The sequence below is a fragment of the Bison bison genome, unplaced genomic scaffold (assembly GCF_000754665.1).
Source record: "Bison bison bison isolate TAMUID 2011002044 unplaced genomic scaffold, Bison_UMD1.0 scf7180017864228, whole genome shotgun sequence".
In the NCBI taxonomy this organism is placed as follows: domain Eukaryota; kingdom Metazoa; phylum Chordata; class Mammalia; order Artiodactyla; family Bovidae; genus Bison; species Bison bison.
This window is the reverse complement of record NW_011494800.1, coordinates 5182048-5201353: the sequence shown is the minus strand read 5'-3', so window position 1 is coordinate 5201353 and position 19306 is coordinate 5182048. Positions and strand designations below refer to the sequence as shown.

General features: G+C 43.8%; 1 protein-coding gene across 4 annotated transcripts in view; it reads left to right on the top strand.

The window, feature by feature from the left end:
- Nucleotides 1–19306, top strand: part of TMEM150C (transmembrane protein 150C) — a 110829-nt gene that overhangs the window by 15219 nt on the left and 76304 nt on the right. Inside the window, exon 1 of one of the 4 annotated variants that reach the window (XM_010845920.1) lies at nucleotides 14753–15423. The exons of the other annotated variants lie outside the window; for them this stretch is intronic. Within the exon in view, the coding sequence (XP_010844222.1) occupies nucleotides 15321–15423 (103 nt within the window). The 5' untranslated portion in view covers nucleotides 14753–15320. Of the gene's footprint in view, nucleotides 1–14752; nucleotides 15424–19306 lie in introns of those variants that run through there. 4 annotated transcript variants of the gene reach the window in all.

Genomic DNA, 19306 nt, shown 5'->3' with positions numbered 1-19306 from the left:
GATCATTCTGTCGTTTTTGAGATTGCATCCAAGTACTGCATTTCGGACTCTTTTGTTGACCAAGATGGCCACTCCATTTCTTCTGAGGGATTCCTGCCCGCAGTAGTAGATATGATGGTCATCTGAGTTAAATTCACCCATTGCAGTCCATTTTAGTTCGCTGATTCCTAGAATGTAGACATTCACTCTTGCCATCTCTTGTTTGACCACTTCCAATTTGCCTTGATTCATGGACCTGACATTCCAGGTTCCTATGCAATATTGCTCTTTACAGCATCGGACCTTGCTTCCATCACTGGTCACATCCACAGCTGGGTATTGTTTTTGCTTTGGCTCCATCCCTTCATTCTTTCTGGAGTTATTTCTCCACTGATCTCCAGTAGCATATTGGGCACCTACTGACCTGGGGAGTTCCTCTTTCAGTATCCTATCATTTTGCCTTTTCATACTGTTCATGGGGTTCTCAAGGCAAGAATACTGAAGTGGTTTGCCATTCCCTTCTCCAGTGGACCACATTCTGTCAGATATCTCCACCATGACCCGCCCGTCTTGGGTTGCCCCACGGGCATGGCTTAGTTTCATTGAGTTAGACAAGGCTGTGGTCCTAGTGTGATTAGATTGATTAGTTTTCTGTGAGTATGGTTTCAGTGTGTTTGCCCTCTGATGCCCTCTTGCAACATCTACCGTCTTACTTGGGTTTCTCTTACCTTGGGCGTGGGGTATCTCTTCACGGCTGCTCCAGCAAAGCACAGCCATTGCTCCTTACCTTGGACGAGGGGTATCTCCTCACCGCCACCCTTCCTGACCTTCAACGTGGGATAACTCCTCTAGGCCCTCCTGCGCCACAACCTCTCAAACCCACCTGCCCCCCACCATGCGTCATGTCTTGTATTTTCACAGTCTCTTAGCATCATCTCTTCTGGTCCTCTGTTGATTTCCCTCCCTCCCTCTTTTCCTCTTTGCCCCAGGGTGAGTAAAGTTCTCAACCTTTTGGCTGATTGCTCTGTCACCCTCTTCCAGGGGTCACTGAATGAAAAGGCTTGTTGTCCTCAACTTTGAGGCTAAATGTGGTCAATCACCTTTCACTGTTTCTCACTGCTACTCTCCATCCAGCTTCCAGTCACTTTCGTTTGTTACCTGAAAAACTGAATACCTGGTCTTCCCGTACCTCTCTTTCCTGACTGGTCATAATCCTTGGGGACAGCACCATCCCAGGTGATCTAGTTGTGAATCTGGCCTCAAAATCACTAGACCTGCTCAGTGAGTTCCCTGAGAACCTCAGCTACTCACCCCCAACCCTCTACCCAGATCCTTGTCCAAGTGGTAGTTTTTCACCTTCAGGAATTTTAACCTCAGTGTCTTATTTTTGAACATAGCTGTGTATCCTTCCAACTCTTTCGCACCCTACTTCTCTACCTCTTTATCTTCATTAAGATGTTACCTCTTGACTTCTTCAGTTACCCAGACTTTTCTCTACACGTGCAAACATATTCGTGGTGGTGGTTTAGTCGCTAAGTCATGTCTGGCTGTTGCGGCCCCATGGACAGTAGCCTGCCAGGCTCTTCTGTCCATGGGATTCTCTAGGCAGGAATACTGGAGTGGGTTGCCATTTCCTTCTCCAGGGGATCTTCCCAACCCAGGAATCGAACCCAAATATATATATTCATACTCATCTTCATTGCCTTTCCTCAAGAGATGTGGTCCATTTTGACCCATGTTTAAGGTTGGCCCAGTACTTGAACCCTGAATGCCATCTCTTCATGCTATGTTTGTGGTTTTTTCTTTTTTTTTTTTTGGTAGTTGTTGTTTCACTTTTGTTTTGTTTTTTTTTTAATAAGCATGGTCTTTAAAAAAAAATTTATTTGGCTGTGCCAGGTCTTAGGTGTGGCACACAGGTTCCTAGTTGAGGCTTGCAGGATCTAGTTCCTTGACCAGGGACAAACCTGTGCCCCCTTGCACTGGGAGTGGGGAGTCTTAACCACTGGACCACCAGGGGAGTCCCCTCATGGTTTCTTTGGAACTTTTGCTCTATTAATATTCCTCTCTCTTCTGTGGTCTTGCATCTTTCTTAACGCTTTACTGGCTCCTTCCCATCAGCCGTCATGGCTCCTTCCTATCAACCAAGACTTTGCAGGTTTCATCCATCTTAAAAAGTAATTCTCCTGGGTTAAGTAAATTAAGGTAGATCTCTACACTAGAATTAAAAGCAGGAGGAGAAGGAAATGACAGAGGACGAGATGGTTGGATGGCATTACCGATTCAATGGACATGAGTTTGAGCAAGCTATGGGACATGGTGAAGGACAGGGAAGCCATGGGGTGAAGCGTGCTGCAGTCCATGGGGTTGCAAAGAGTCGGACACGACTGAGCGACTGAACAACGTTAGAATACTATAGAGTTATCTGAAATATTGATAGCGATATACACTGCTATTGGTATTTCCAATAATCATGTGGAAAGGTGATCACAAAAAAATGAGTGAAAAAAGTATTAAAGTAGCTTAATGAGTGAATTTCTTTGTCACATTTTGTTTATTTTTCTTTTGTGTGGTTAAAAAAAACACATAAAATTTACCATCTTAATTGTTTTTAAGTATACAGTTCAGGAGTGTTAAGTATATTCACATAGGTATAGCCAATCTCCAAAATCTTACCGTCTTACAAAACTGAAACTCTACCCATTAAACAACTGCTGACTTTCTCCCCCTCCTCCCCCAGGCGACTGTCACCACCATCTACTTACGCCTCTATGAATTTGACTACTCTAGGTACTCAGACAAGTGGAGTTGTACAGCGTTTGTCTTTTTCTGATTGGCTTATTTCACTCAGCACAATGTCGTGATGGTTTATCCATGTTGTAGCATGTCAGGATTTTCCTTTTTTTCTTTTTTAAGATTTTTTTGACTTGGACCATTTTTTTTTAAAGTCTTTATTGAATGTGTTATAGTATTGCTTCGGTTTTATGTTTTGTTCTGTTGTCCACGGAAGCCTGTGGAATCTTAGCTCCCTAACCTGGAATCGGACCTGCACCCCCTGCATTGGAAGGTGAAGTCTCAACCACTAGACCACTAGGAAAGTCCCAGAACTTTCTTTCTTTTTAAGGCTAAATAATATTTCATTGTATGTATATGTGTGTGTGTGTTAGTCACCCAGTCATGTCCAACTCTTTGCAACCTCAGGGACTGCAGCCTACCAGGCTCCTCTGTCCATGGGATTCTCCAGGCAAGAATACTGGAGTGGGTAGCCATTCCCTTCTCCAGGGGATCTTGTTGACCCAGGGTTCAAACCCAGGTCTCCTGAATTGCAGGCAGATCTTTTACTGTCTGAGCCACCAGGGAAGTCCACCACACTTTAAATGATTTCATTTTTAAAGAAAAAAGTATTTGTTAGTATAGGTAAATATGGGCTTCCCAGGTAGCTCAGCTGGTAAAGAATCCACCTGTTGTGCAGGAGACCCCGGTTTGATTCCTGGGTCAGGAAGTTCCCCTGGAGAAGGGATAGGCTACCCACTCCAGTATTCTTGGGCTTCCCTGGTGGCTCAGACTGTAAAGAATCCATCTGCAATGCAGGGAGACCTGGGTTCAATCACTGGGTTGGGAAGATCCCTTGGAGGAAGGCATGGCAACCCACCCCAGTATTCTTGCCTGGAGAATCCCATGGACAGAGGAGCCTGGCGGGCTACAGTTGACAGGGTCACAAAGAGTCAGATATGACTGAGCGACTAAGCACAGCACAGCATAGGTAAATATATAATATATAAACATATTAATACATACATATATGTATAAAAGATTGTACATCAAAATGTTAACAGGCCCTCCTTACAGTGGCCCAGTGTAAATGATTCCCCCAAAGTATCTGAAATGTTTAGCCAAAATGATTGATGACAGGGTATTTAATACTTGAAATGATTGGTTTTTCAGTTCTAGACTATGGGATTTGGAGCCCTTTTCATCTTCTTTTTCCTGATGTGCACCTTTTAAAGTATTTGCAGTGAGCACACTTTTCTGTTGTAAATGCTGAAGGAACCTTCAGTGGAGCCGCATCAGCTCACTGTAGCCGTCCGCCTTGCCAGGTGCTGCCCTCCTCCCAGGGTCTCATTCACCACTCGCAGCCTGACCCATTCTGCTCTGAGCACCACGGAACTCTGCTTCCTGTGCCCACAGGGGTGGGATGACCTGCACGGGCCTCCACAGCCGCATGGGAACCCCCTGCATCCCTGGAGACAGCTCAGAGCCATTTCCTCCTCACCTACCCTCCCCTTGCCCTCAGTGCAGAGTCAGCTTTCTCCCTTCAGGGCTCCCTAATCCCTGTTCCCATCTGTCACTGCACTTGTTTCCTGATTGCCTGTGGGCCGCCTGGGGGTGGGGACTGTGCCTTCATCTTTGTATCTGCAGCCCTTAGCATGGAGCCTGGACAAAGACGCTGGGCAGCCTGGGGAGCCACTGGTTGTTCAGAGGGGCTGGCTCCCTGGCTGCTCAGAAATGAGGCTGCAATAGTAGGTGGAAGACTCCCTCAAGGCCCTTCGTGCTACTATACCCTTCGTGAACAGTGCAGAAGACATAGGAGTTGTGGGTTCAGTCCCTGAGTCGGGAAGATCCCCTGCAGAAGAAAGCGGCAACCCACTCCAGTATTCTTGCCTGGGAAATCCCATGAACAGAGGAGGCTGCTGGGTTACAGTCCATGGATTCGGAAAAGAGTCAGACACGACTTAGCGACTAAACAAACAACAACAAAAATAGATATTAAAATTATTGAAATGCACTGCATTTATGTCTTACTAATATTGGTCTCCTGTTGTCTTGGGCTCATAACACACATTTGGTAAATACCTGTTGTTTTTCAGTTGCCCGGTCATGTCCGACTCTTTGCCACCCCATGTACTGCAACACACCAGGCCTCCCTGTCCCTCACCATCTCCCGAAGTTTGCCCAAGTTCATGTCAATTGCATCAGTGATGCCATCCAGCCATCTCATCCTCTGATGCCCTCTTCTTCTTCTGCCCTCAATCTTTCCCAGCATCACCAACTTTTCCAGTGATTTGGCTGTTTGCATCAGATGACCAAAATACTGGACTTCAGCATCAGTCCTTCCAACAAGTATTCAGGGATGATTTCCCTTAAGATTGACTGATTTGATCTTCTTGCTGTCCAAGGGACTTTCAGGAGTCTTCTCCAGTATCCCAAGGACAAATACCTGTTAACCTCCTTAATAACCCTAGTAGCTCCCCGTGATCAAACTTCTCTTCCTTAAATTTGGCTACTTTGAGAGGCTGGGAGGGGGGTTATTTAGGGGCCTGGGAAGCCATTATTATCACCCTCCAAGTCATATGATCGTGACTAGCTGCCTACACCGCATGTATGATTGATCCCAGTCAGGACGCTTTTGAGAAAAAACAAAGAGGTTAAAAGATCTACTACTGGCATGGCTTGAGTGCAGTGTTTAAACATCCTGTGTGTAAAAGCAGCTAATGAATCCTTGCTGTACTTGCTGTTGCCAGTTACTCCTGGGCCAAGAGGGGCTTAAAGTCTTACTGTGTAATGTTCACTCTGAAAGCTGTAATGGGCCAAGTTTTGTGAAACAGATTTTGCAGGCTGGTATAGTTAGGTCGTTTGGGACAATTCTCTTACATATGAAAGAAAGGTTCTAGGCCTCCTTTAGGGAGCATTAAAAGAGCAGAAGGAAAAATGAAAACGTTATAATTACTGTGCAACTGACTCTTTTGGGGTCATCTTTAGCTTCACAGACCACAAGAATTTACCTTGATTTTCCTTGAGAAAAGTGGCCCAATGTAAGCGATTCACCCAAAGTATCTGAAATATTTTTAGCCAAAATGTTTGATGATAGGACAATTAATGGTTGAAATGATAGGTTTTCCAGCTGTTGAAACAATTTGTAAATTGGCATAGGTGGTCTGTGCTGTTTGCATCAGAATCACAATAGCTTGGTTTAATGTTACCTTCTTACCAAGATCAGGCTCTTTTTATAAAAGTTGAGTTAGACTAGATTGGCTTGGTTATGATATTGTTGTTTTGTTTTCTTTTGTTTTTGCCTAGTAGGCCAGCAAAGGAAGTAACATCATTACCTGGAGTAATTAGACTCAGAGATGTGATGTCAGCATTTAAACCCTGGCCTGACCACTCTCCAGCCGGCTGTGTGCTTGGATAAGATATTTAATTTATGGAAGCTTAGAGTTTCTGTTGTTCATCAGGAAAATGGATTATCTGTCAGTTTTGCTTAGTAGACTGTAAGCTTCTTCAAGTAGGAGTGGTATGGTTCATCCATCATTGGAAACTCAGTGTGTGGTATGAGGCCTGGTGAGTAAGAACTCTATAAATATTTTTCAAACAAATCAGATTCGTCTCACTTATTTCATAGGTTGTTTGAAAGAGCGAGTAGGATGAGCAGCAGTAGAGTGTAGTGTTAAGAGCACAGTCCCTGGGCCCTGTTTCTGGCCCCAGGAAGTAGCAGTAACTCTCCTCTGGGCATCTGTGAAAGTGGATGATGCTACCTACTTCCTAGGGTTGTAGTCAGTGTGCCTGAACACTGTAAGTGCTATATGAAAGTGAAAGGAAGTGAAAGAAAGGGAAAGTGGAGTTGCTCAGTCGTGTCCGACTCTTTTCGACCCCATGGACTGCAGCCTCCCAGGCTCCTCCATCCATGGGATTTTCCAGGCAAGAGTACTGGAGTGGGTTGCCATTGGCTTCTCCAGGGGATCTTCCCGACTCAGGGATTGAACCCGGGTCCCCACATTGCAGGCAGACACTTTACCCTCTAAGCCGCCAGGGAAGCCCCTAAGTGCTATATACGTACCAGCTATTGATATAACATGTGAATGGGCTTTGCAAAGTGCTGCTCACATAAACGTGGTACTTATTTGCTGAAGTCTTAGCAAGTGTTTGGCACACTGTGAAATACTTGTAAGTATTTTACACCAAAGAAAGTACTGGGTCTTTCTTTACCTTAACTGAATTAGTGGGAATTGTAGAGCAAGGCAGGGCTACTATTGCTATTATGGGACTCATAAGTCTCTAGTTCTTGACTTTTATAATGCATGAAACTTTGACTATTTCTGTATATCAGCATTTCTTCATTATTAAACCATGGATAGGCAATAGAATTAAGAGCCAGAACCCTGAAATCATTGAAGTACATAGTTGGAATTCAATAATTATTATGGACAGATCGGTTTGTAGTTTATTTTTGGCTCCTCAATGATTTAGTCTGATTTAAAAAAAAAAATTAGTTTAATGCAGGTGGCTCATTTCATAAAGAATTTCACAGGCACTGAAGACAGGGAGCAGTTTTGTGTCTGCACAACTGCGAACCTTATGCCTGCTGCTGCCTGAGCCCTAGAAAGGTCAGTTCACCTTTCTGTACTCACATAAAGCTACTACTTATTTGATAATGTCTTACCAAGTGTTGGGGGCTTCCCAGGTGGCTCAGTGGTAAAGAATCCGCCTGCCAGTGCAGGACACACAGGAGACTCGGGTTTGATCCCTGGGTTTGAAAGATCCTCTGGAAAAGAAACGACAACCCACGCCAGTATTTTCACCTGGGTAATCCCATGGAGCTGGGTGGGCTGCAGTCCATGGAGTCGCTTGACATGACTGAGCATGCATGCATGCTTACCGAGTGTTGGACACACTATGAAATACTAGTACTGGATCTTCCCTTATCTTAACTGAGTTAGTGGTCATTCCATTTCACATTTTCTAAAGCCCACTTAGGGTGTCTTTCACCTGGACCCTTTTAGTGACACACATGACCACTGGATGCAAAGTACAGGTTCAGAGAAGGCCTGACCTGGGGCTTCCCCGGCCTGGCACTGCTGCCTGCTCTGTTTTTCCACTGTTAGCTTTGTGGAAAGTGAGTGAAAGTGAAAGTCACTCAGTCGTGTCCGACTCTTTGTGACCCCATGGACTGTAGCCCGCCAGGATCCACAGGTCCATGGAATTCTCCAGGCAAGAATACTGGAGTGGGTTGCCATTTCCTACTCCAAGGGATCTCCCCAACCCAGTGATTGAACCCAGGTCCCCCACATTGCAGGTGGATTCTTTACCGTCTGAGCCACCAGGGAAGGGCTATGTAGAAATAACTGGTCAATTCCTAGGCAATAGGATTTTTAAGATGATGTTAAATAACACTGATTTCTTATGTGCAAACACTGCAGTAGCTTCCACTTTGGTTTCTCTGCCTCTTAGCCATTAGAGTCTCCTTCACACAGCACTGTCTTCATCTCCCCATTATTTCATTCTTGCCAGGTCTCCCCAGGCCAAGAACTCTCTTGAGATAGTATCTTACTGCAGGATCAAATCCAAGCTCCCTGTGTTGCCTTTCAAGGCCATGCATAATCTGAGCCCATTTTATCTATCCATGTTTCACTTCCAGTTTCTCTCTAATGTAGAATTTTACTTCCCGCTCACTGGGGTCTATCTTCTTTTTCCTGGTGGCTCAGACGGTAAAGAATCTGTCTGCAATGTAGGAGACCCGGGTTCCATCCCTGGGTTGGGAAGATCCCCTGGAGAAGGGCATGGCAACCCACTCCAGTATTCTTGCCTGGAGAATCCCATGGACAGAGGAGCCTAGTGGGCTACAGTCCACGCGGTCGAAAGGAGTCAGACACAACTGAGCAATTAACACTTTCTTTCACTTTCGCTTGTGTTCTTTTGTTTTCAAGGTCCCCACACTGAAATGCCCTCCCTGTCCCTTCTATTTACACTTAAATAGCTTTTAAAATTTTTATTTTGTTTTTATTTTTTATTTGGGCCATACCACTCGTCACTTGGGATCTTAGTTCCTTGACTAGGGATCGAACTCATGCCCCCTGCAGTGGAAGTGAGAAGTCCTAACCCCTGGACCACCAGGGAAGACCTGACACGTGCCTGTAGCTTTAAGGCCCTCCCCCCACCTTTTCCCTAAACCCTGTCTCCTCCTGAACATTGATTGGCATCTCCTGTATTTTTGCATTTGATTATATTTAATTTAGAGCTTTCTTCGGTACCATTTTAAAAATTAGTATCTTCTCATAATGACTCAGATAATATTAAAATTATTGTAAGCTTACCAGTTAGGCATTCAGGAAAATTGTACCTGTTTTATATGTAGTATAAGTTTTTAAAAAATGTAACCTTCTCCTCTTGGCAGCTATAATTCCACCCCACTGCTCATAAATAAAGCCCTGGAGTCCAGGCCATATGCAGTAAAACAAAATAATATTGTAGAGCAAGGCAGGACTACTATTGCTATTATGGGACTCATAAGTCTCTAGTTCTTGACTTTTATAATACATGAGACTATGGCTGTTTCAGTACATCAACATTTCTTCACTATTAAACCACGGATAGGTGATAGAATAAAGAGCCAGAACCCTGAAATCACTTAAATACGTAGGGGAGTTCCATAATTGTTATGGACAGATTGGTTTGTGGTTTATTTGGGGCCCTTCAATGATTTAGTCTGATCTGTATATGTCCATTTACCTTTCCATACTAATTTAGTAGATCTGCTAAAATATTAGACTTTTATTAAACTTAAGCTATAATGTGTTGGGAAGATCCACTGTAGAAGGAAATGGCAACCCACTCCAGTGTTCTCGCCTGAGAAATCCCACGGACAGAGGAACCTAGTAGGCTACAGTCCATGGGGTCACAAAGAGTCGGACACAACTGAGTGACTGAGCGCCATGCACCACCATAATGAAATAAAATTTTGTTGCTGGAGTGCAAACATGCTACATACATTGTGAGAATCAACTTCATCTTCTGTCCTTTCTCCCTCCCTCATTTTTCTTTTCTTTCAATCAATGGGCATCTGAAATGCAGACAGCATTGGTCTCGATGGAGCTCTGCAAGTAAAACATGGCCTTCTCCTGCTAAGAGATCACAGCCTAGCACTGGAAACGTATGTGAACAACAGTGGTCTAACGATAATGAGATTGGATTAAATAAGGGTAAATAGTTACATTCGAAAACTGGGTAAATACAGAGATAGAAGGTCAAGCTTAGAAAGTATATAAACATAGTTAATCACACTTACTAATTTTCTAGTGTGTGCCAAGCTCTGTGCTAGGTTGTAGTTATGTTCCTGTTAATATATCCTCCCGACAAATATTTGAGTTGGATATATTAATCTACTTTTCAAAAACAAATAAATTGAAGCAAACTGTGAAAGAAGCAGAGCTGTGATTCAAATATAGCCCAGTCTTTTATTATACCAGCCTGTCTTTATGCCAGTATAAAAATAAAGTTTAATATGTAAATAAAAATGTTTTGCTGGGTACTTCAAAATGACCACAAAGCTTTGCAGAGGTTGGCATTTCCCTAGAGGAAATTAGCCAGGATAAAAGGGAATAAAGTTTAAGATATAATGCACAAGGGGAAAAAACTCTTTAAAGAAAATATCCTTCAGTTTTGAAACCTCCTGAGTAATGAATGGTAATATCTTCTCTATTAATTTGACACTAAAAGAACAGGTAGAGATGTTAAATGATTATTTTGTGAATCTTCAAATAAAACCAACTTTCTCTAGGCTTATTAAGTAGATTGCAAAAGGGGACTTAGACACGGTTTTTATATATAGTTGTGTATTTCAGCAATTATTCCGGATGAACATTAAAAACACTGTCAAATTCCAAATTAATCCCCTTGCATTTTTTTCTATTGAATTCTTTGATATCTCTAAATTAATTTGGTGAGAGTGACTTTCTTCACAGCATTCTAATTAACTCTCCAGCAGCGTTTATTCAAGCTTTTCTGTCTCAGAATTTTGTGAGTTTTTTTCATGTACATTTCTCATCACAGATAGTTCTAGATAGTTTATGGGTTTTGTTGCTATTGTAAACCTATTATGTTTCTTTCTTTACTGTATAATAAAAAACTTTGGATTTTCATCTTTTATCTAACCCTTTATATGAACGCTCATAAATTCAAATAGTATTTTAATCAATTCTCTGGCTTTAGTGTTGCAGATAATTCCATTTCTGCGTGTCTTATATTGAAGCCCCTTATTTCTGTTTCTTTTTTGATGAATTGGTAAAACCTGCCCAAGCAGTGTTGATAGTTGTTTTTTCAAAAAAACAATTCAACTGAGTAAAATTTAAAGACCTTACTGGCTTTATTTATGATTCTTGAGTTGGGCATCATCCCATTTAGGAGATAGAAAGGAGTTCCAAGAAGCTGTACAAAAATGGAAGACTTTTATAGACAGAAGGAGGCAGGACACAAAATTTATTCCAGCACAGGGTGGATTGTTTCAGGCAGTGTCCCCTTCTTTGGGGAGAAGACAGGGGTCTGTCAAGCAGATTACTGTGCCAGTGCTAACCAAGTAATTCCAGACTGACTGGTTAAAGGTTATGTCGTGGGAGAGGCTGAAATAGCAGCTAGCTTTGGTATTAACTCTTGGTTTGGTGATGTGGGCTTAGTACAAGAGACTCCATTTTGGGACTGTTGTCTCTTTTTTAGCATCATCATCGATTCATCCTAGTTTTAATAGGAAAGCTCCCTTTTCATGCCCAAAAAATAATATTGGCTGTTGGCTTATGAGAGATATACCCATTATAAAATCCTTCTAACCCTAGTTTTCCTAGATATTTTGAAAGGGATGAGCACTGAATTTGGTCAGCCTTTTGAACATCCTTATAGGGTTAATCTTATTTGACTCAATAGTGTACTGCATTATCTTCATAACAATAACTATTTATTTCCTGAGATAAACTCCCCTAGGCCATGATTTGCTTTTCTTTTACTTTATTGTTGACTTTATGTGCTATTTTCTATTTAGGACTTTTTACTCATGTTGTTCATCACTGTTATTCAAAAAATAAATACGTGTATCATATACAGTTGTATTTGGGGAATGACATTGTACATATGCTTTTGTATCCTGAATTTTACACTTAAATACAATAGCATTTTCCTATGGCATTAGAAGTTCTTCAAAACATATTTCAATGGCTGCACAATATATTACGGTTTGTCATAATTTCCTTTATCTTCCTGTTTTTTTCATTGCTTTAAGTTTTTGCTAATTTTGGACTGCTACAAACTGTGGGAGATAGTGAAGGACAAAGAAGCCCTTTGGGCTGCAGTCCATGGGGTCACAAAGAGTTAAACACAACCTAGCCACTGAACAACAAAAGTTTAAATCATGCAAAGGTGAGCATCTTTATGTGTAAACTTTTGTTCTTACTGCTGATTGTTTCTGTAGTGTGTTCATTTCCAAAGGCCACCACTACAAATTATACAAACCTACTAGCTTAACTAGGGCTTTTCAGGTGACGCTAGTGGTAAAGAACCTGCTTGCCAGTACAGGTTTGATGTAACAGACATGCATTGGATCCCTTGATTGGGAAAATCCCCTGGAGGAGGGCATGCAATCCACTTCAGTATTTTTTTTTTTTTTTCACTTCAGTATTCTTGCTTGGAGAATCCCATGGACAGAGGAGGCTGATGAGCTACACTCCATAGGGTTGCAAAGGGTTGGACTTAGCATGCATGCACAGTAGCTTAATCCAGCAGAAGTTTATTTTCTCATAGTTCTAGAGACCAGAAATTCAAAACCAAGGTGTTGGCAGGGCCATGCTCCCTTTGAAGGCTCTAGAGGGAGAATCACTCCTGGCTTCTTCCAGTTTCTGGCAGCTCCTGGCGTTCCTTGTGGTATCATCACTCCAGTCTCTACCTGTCTTCACATGGCCTTCTCTATGCATGTCTCTCTGTGTTCCCTCATTTTCTTATAAGAACATCAGTCACTGAATTTAAGCCATGTTTTAAATCTATGATGATTTCTTTCTTTTTTTAATTTTTGGATCATATGGTAGCTTTATTGTCAATTTTTTGAGAAATATCCATAGTTGTTTTCCATACTGATTGCATCAGTTACCTTCCCATCAACAAGGTACATGGATTCTTTTTTCTCTGACACTCCAACATTTGTTATTTCTTATCTTTTTGATAATGGCCATTCTAATGGGCATAAGGTGAAATCTCATTGTGTATTTTGATTTGCATTTCCCTAATAATTAGCAGTGTTGAACAATTTTACATTTGCCTGTTGGCCATCAGTATGTATTCAAGATGATTTGTTTTTAAGATGCTTTGTTAATTATACCTGCACAGGGCCTGTTTTTAAATAAGGTAACATTCATAGGTAACTAGGGGTAGGACTTGGGCTTATCTTACTTGAGAGGGACAATATTTAACCCACTACACCTTTTTTGAGTAGAAATACAAAGGCAAAAAACAAGTATCAAAGTATCTCTTGATACTTGTTACCAAATTGTTTTCCAAAATGCGTAAGATGGCCTGGTTCATCAGCATTGTAGAGTACTCATTTACCTACAGCTTTGCCCAAATTAAGTATTACCATTGGAAAAAAAAAAACAAACAAACAAACCTTTTTTTGGATTGGGTACAAATGGAAACTGATGTTTTAAAGTTCATTTCATGAATTGTTTATAAATTTGACAAGATTCTGTGTACTTAACATGGAAATTTCTTTTTCTGTAAAAAAAAATTTTTTTTGGCCAAGTGGCATGTGGAATCTTAGTTCCCCAACCAGAGATCAAATCTGTGTCCCTTGCACTGGAAGCACGGAATCTTAACCACTGGACCACCAGAGAAATACCTCTGTAAAATCTTTTGTAATGTCTTTGCCCATTTTTATTTTAGTGCATTTGCTGTTTTCTCATTTATACAGTCATTATACATGAAGAATATTATCCTTTGGTTGCACTGCTTGTAAATATTTCCCCAGTTTGTCAGTCAGTTCAGTCTCTCAGTCATGTCTGACTCTTTGCAACCAACCCCATAGACTGTACCATGCCAGGCCTCCCTGTCCATCACCAGCTCCCAGAGCTTGCTCAAATTAATGTCCATAGAGTCAGTGATACCATCCAACCATCTCATCCTCTGTCATCCCCTTCTCTTCCCACCTTCAATCTTTCCCAGCATCAGGGTCTTTTCCAATGAGTTAGTTCTTCGCATGAGGTGGCCAAAGTATCGGAGCTTCAGCTTCAGCATCAGTCCTTCCAATGAATATTCAGGACTGATCTCCTTTAGGATGGACTGGTTGGATCTCCTTGCAGTCCAAGGGACTCTCAAGAGTCTTCTCCAACACCACAGTTCAAAAGCATCAATTCTTGGGCTCTCAGCTTTCTTTGTAGTCCAACTCTCACATCCATACATGACTACTGGAAAAACCATAGCTTTGATTAGATGGACCTTTGTTGGCAAAGTAATGTTTCTGCTTTTGAATATGCTGTCTAGGTTGGTCATAGCTTTTCTTCCAAGGAGTAAGTATCTTTTACTTTCATGGCTGCAATCACCATCTGCAGTGATTTTGGAGCCCAAGAAAATAAAGTCTCTCACTGTTTCCATTTTTTTCCCATCTATTTGCCATGAAGTGATGGGACCAGATGCCATGATCTTAGTTTTCTGAATGTTGAGTTTTAAGCCAACATTTCACTCTCCTCTTTCACTTTCATCAAGAGGCTCTTTAGTTCTTCTTCGCTTTCTGCCATAAGTGTGGTGTCATCTGCATATCTGAGTTATTGATATTTCTCCCTCCAGTCTTGATTCCAGCTTATGTTTCCTCCAGCCCAGTGTTTCTCATGATGTACTCTGCATATAAGTTAAATAAGCAGGGTGACAATACACAGCTTTGACATACTCCTTTCCCTGTCTGAGGTGTACTGTGTTGTAAATGTTAAAAATTTCATGTTTTCCTGGTGCCTCAACATCCCACAGGCAGGCTGTGGGCACCCTGCCTGGATGACCAAGTCAGTGTGATAGGCTGGTGGTGCCACAAGCTCCCCTCTGACCCTCCCCTGACTGTGACCTCGTGACCTTCAAACACACCAGTGAAATCCCCTGGCGCCTTTGGCATGTGCTCTTTCCCCGAGCCCCTCTGAAGGCACTGCCCTCAATGGCTCATTGTCTCGGCTGCCACCTGCCTGGTTGAGCCGCTACCTGGGCTCTCGTCCCACGTGGTCCCCTCCGTGTCCTGCCGCATCTGCCTCTTCTAGGACTCCTTCGTCTGACCAAGCTCTTTCACTTTCATACCCCTCCCCGTGATGGTATTCCATGTCCTTGTCAGACCGATCCTCCATAAACAAAAAACACCCCAACAACAGTTTAAGTAATGTTATGACTCCTTGCAACACAATTGGCGTAGAGGATGGGATGATCTAAGCCAGGGATGGAAAGCCCCACGGAGATGTCCCGGGACGGCTCTGGCTGATGAATGGGCTGTGGCACCTGGGCTCAGGCATTTGGAAGGCTCTGTGTCTTGGCATTCAGGCACCACCTAGACTCCAAGAATCCCCATGCTAAAGTGCAGACCGTGCCCTGAGCCCAGTAGAACGTCCCAGGATCTCGTTTCTCAGTCGCGAGCCTCACAGGAGAAGGCTGGTCATCGTGGGGCTGCAGGTAAGCAGAGCCGCTGGGCAGCTAACCTGGCATTTTGCCTGTATCCTGGTGGTGGTTGTTCAGTCACTGTCGTGTCTGACTCTTTGTGACCCCATGAACTACAGCAGGCCAGGCTTCCCCTTCCTTCACTATCTCCCTGAGTTTGCTCAAACTCGTGTCTATTGAGTCAGTGATGCCATCCAACCATCTCATCTTCTGTTGCCCGCTCTTCTCTTGCCCTCAGTCTTTCCAGAAATAGGGTCTTTTCCAAAGAGTAAGCTTTCTTGCATCAGGTGGCCAAAGTGTTGGAGCTTGAGCTTCAGCATCAGTCCTTCCAATGAATAGTGAGGATTTCCTTTAGGATTGACTGGTTTGATCTCCTTGCTGTCCAAGGGACTCTCAAGAGTCCTCTCCAATACAACTGGAAAGCATCAATTCTGCGCTTAGCCTCCTTTATTGTCCAACTCTCACATCCATATGTGACTACTGGAAAAACCATAGCTTTGCCTAGACGGAGCTCAGACTAATTAGGGAAGGGCTGTGCTGGGCTCAGTTGTGTTTGACTCTTTGCGACCCCATGGACTGTAGTCTGCCAGTCTCCTCCATGAGATTTTCCAGGCAAGGATACTGGAGTGGGCTGCCATTTCCTTCTACCACCCGTATCTTGGTTAAGGCACCATGAAGTGGCTGTGTCAGCGCCCACAGCTGAGGGGTCACTGTGTCCAGTGGTATTGGCCCATGACCCCGTCCACACTGCCCTTGTGGCTTTGAGTGACACCGGGAGTACCCCTCACTTCTCATTCGGTGTTGGGAGACCCCCCACAGAGTGTCAGCCATGAGGTCCTGTAAGGATCCGCCCTGCTGGGGTTGCCAATCCCGTCTGCAGTATCCCTCTTTCAGCCCCCAAGCCCATAGAGTATGAGGGATCCTGTTTATGCAGACAGGTGGCCCAAGTGGGAAAAAAAAAAAAGGCTGTGGGGTGTGTAGGGGGAGGGGAGGAGCACTTTAATCCTGCCCCGCCCCCAAAATACCTGAGGCTGTTCCTCAGTTTGCCTGAGATCTCTGGGTCCACTTAAGTGCTATTGACATGCTAGTAGTCTCCTTAGAATTAAATTGCACAAAACTAAGAAGTTGAGGCCATTCCAGATCTCCTGCTTATAGACCCCAACCCCTCTAAAGGGAGGTAGATGGGGACCCCCACCCCAAGAGAGGACATCTCCCATCCCCTTCCTCACAGCTACAGTCACTGGAGACCACCAGGAATTTGTCCAAAGACAGGGGGAAAAAAAAAATAGCTGCTGGGAGATACAAAACACTCAAAAGATTTTAACAAAACAGCAAAAAAAAAAAGAGGGAACAAAAAAATGGGTTGATTATCCTGTGGTTGGTTGGGGGCGGGAGGGGAAGGCGGTCCCAGAGAGCGGCTTCTGCCTGGAATTAAGCCGGTCCTTCCCCTTCTCCCTTCCCCTTTATCTCGACTAAAGACCCGTGCTAGCAGGAAGCTAAACAAATAAAGTGTTGGGTAGACAAACTGCCACTTTTGGTGGCTGCAAGCCCAAGGGAAAAGGAAGGAAGGGAGGAAATGAGGGAGGGAGGGAGGAAGGAGCTGCAAACCTTACAAACCCAGCAAAAACCAGAGGCAGCAAACATCATCCTAGTCCAAGAGTACTTACTGATTAAACCAACAGAACTAAGCAGAGGAAAAATAAGAAATCACAGCCTCCTCCAAGGACATGCATAGGACATGCATTATAGTGTATGTTAATAACTAAACATCATCTCATCCTCTTTGGATTCTGATGACAACATACTTCTCATTTATGAATTTTACTTACGAATTGAAATCTACAGGCACTCCTACTGGTGTCTTCAAAAATTCCTTCACTGTAGGGGCTTTGGCAGCCTCTTTTCATGCCTCTCAAAAGTCTCCAGACCACTTATTAATATAATGGCCATTGGTTGCCCCAGGGCTTCTGATGCAAGAAACTGCCCCTTGGTCTCATGCTATACACCATTAAAACGACAAGTGATGCCTACTTACTGAGCTTTCCTGAAAACCGAGGCTCTCACAGACCTCGAGCCTGTGACCCTCCATACCCAGCTGTCCCTTCTGCTTTGTATGTGTGCGTTAATTGCTCGGTCATGTCTGACTCTTGGTGACCCCATGGACTGTAGCCCACCAGGCTCCTCTGTCCATGGGATTCTCTGGGCAAGAATATTGGAGTGGGTAGCCATTTCCTTCTGCAGGGGATCTTCTCAACCCAGGAATCAAACCTGGGTCACCTGCATTGCAGCAGATTCTTTACCATCTGAGCCACTGTGAGTGCTTCTGCTGTGGATCCTAAATCATGCCACAAGCTTAGCACGGCTCCCAAGGCCTCCTTAAGACAAGATGGAGCCCCACCTGGGCCCGTTGGTGTATTCCACCTACTGGAGTGGGTGGTTTCCCTAGACCGCTGCCATTGCCAGATGCCAGGGTACTGGAGGAGGTCACCCCAGACCACTTGGCTACCTGAAAGGCGTCTTTGGATTAACTGAGAGAAGAGCAGTGGGATTTCACGTACTGTACAGGTGGCACTTCTCGCTTCAGACAGGATGGAGTTCAGTGGGATGCTGCTCCTTTCCAGATTGTCCTGACCCAGACTGTCCCAATAAAGGAGGGGCCCCAAGCAACAGCATACTCAGCCACACTCCAGGGGTCATCTTGCTGTCTCGAAACCCAGCCCAACAATGGCTCCACCTCATATTTATTACAAATTGTTGGGCTATAGCCTAAAAATTATCCCCTTCAGGATAAAATAGTTTAGAAATCTCTTGCCTCACTGATACCCAGAATATAAACCACAATTATACAGGTCTCTGTATATACTAAGAGGCTTCCCAGGTGGCACTAGTGGTAAAGAACCCACCTGCCAATGCAAGAGGCATAAGAGACATGGGTTCGATCCCTGGGTCGGGCAGATCCCCTGAAGGAGGGCATGCAACCCACTCCAGTATTCTCACCTGGAGAATGGAGAATCCCATTGACAGAGGAGCATGGTGGGCTACAGTCCATAGGGAAGCAAAGAGTCTGATGCGACTGAAATGATTTAGCACACGCACACACTGCGTATACTAAGGCCACAGTACAAGGCTTTGCCAGGACACTCTTTGCCTTCAGAGTTACAGACGTTACTGGCAGTAACCAAGATGCACATTCTCACATTTCAGAATTCGCAACATGGGACACTTGGAAAACTAGCCGATAGGTCCTTTTTTTGGCTGTCGGATCTTAGTCGTGGCACATGGGATCTTCATTGCATTGTATGGGATCTTTTCAGTACGATACACAGACTGCTTGTGGAGCACAGGCTCAGTAGTCACAACTGGCCAGCCTAGTTGCCCTGCCACATGAGGGGTCTTAGTTCCCTGACCAGGGATCGAACTCAAGTCCCCTGCATTGCAAGGAAGATTCCTTACCACTGGACCATCAGGGAAGTCTCCCATAGAACGTTTATGTCCCTGAGAGATTTCAAATAACAGTTTAATTGAGAGACATTTGGTCTCTCAAATGGGCTTCCCAGGCGGTATTAGTGGTAAAGAATCTGCCTGCCAATGCAGGAGACACAAGAGACGCGAGTTTGATCCCTGGGTTGGGAAATGGCAACCCGCTCTAGTAATCTTGCCTGGAAAATTCCAAGGACAGAGGACCCTGATGGCCTACAGCCCACGGGGTCACAAAGAGTTGACATGACTGAGTACTCAGCTTTTGGTCTCTCAAACAACCCCTTTTCAAATTCTAGTACAACCAATAGTAAACTCTCAAGTTCTCTATGTTACCCCAAGCCTTAACTTATTCTTATAAATGTTCAATCTACCTCTCACCACTTCAGGCTGGAGGCCAGATCAAGGGCACATACTTTCC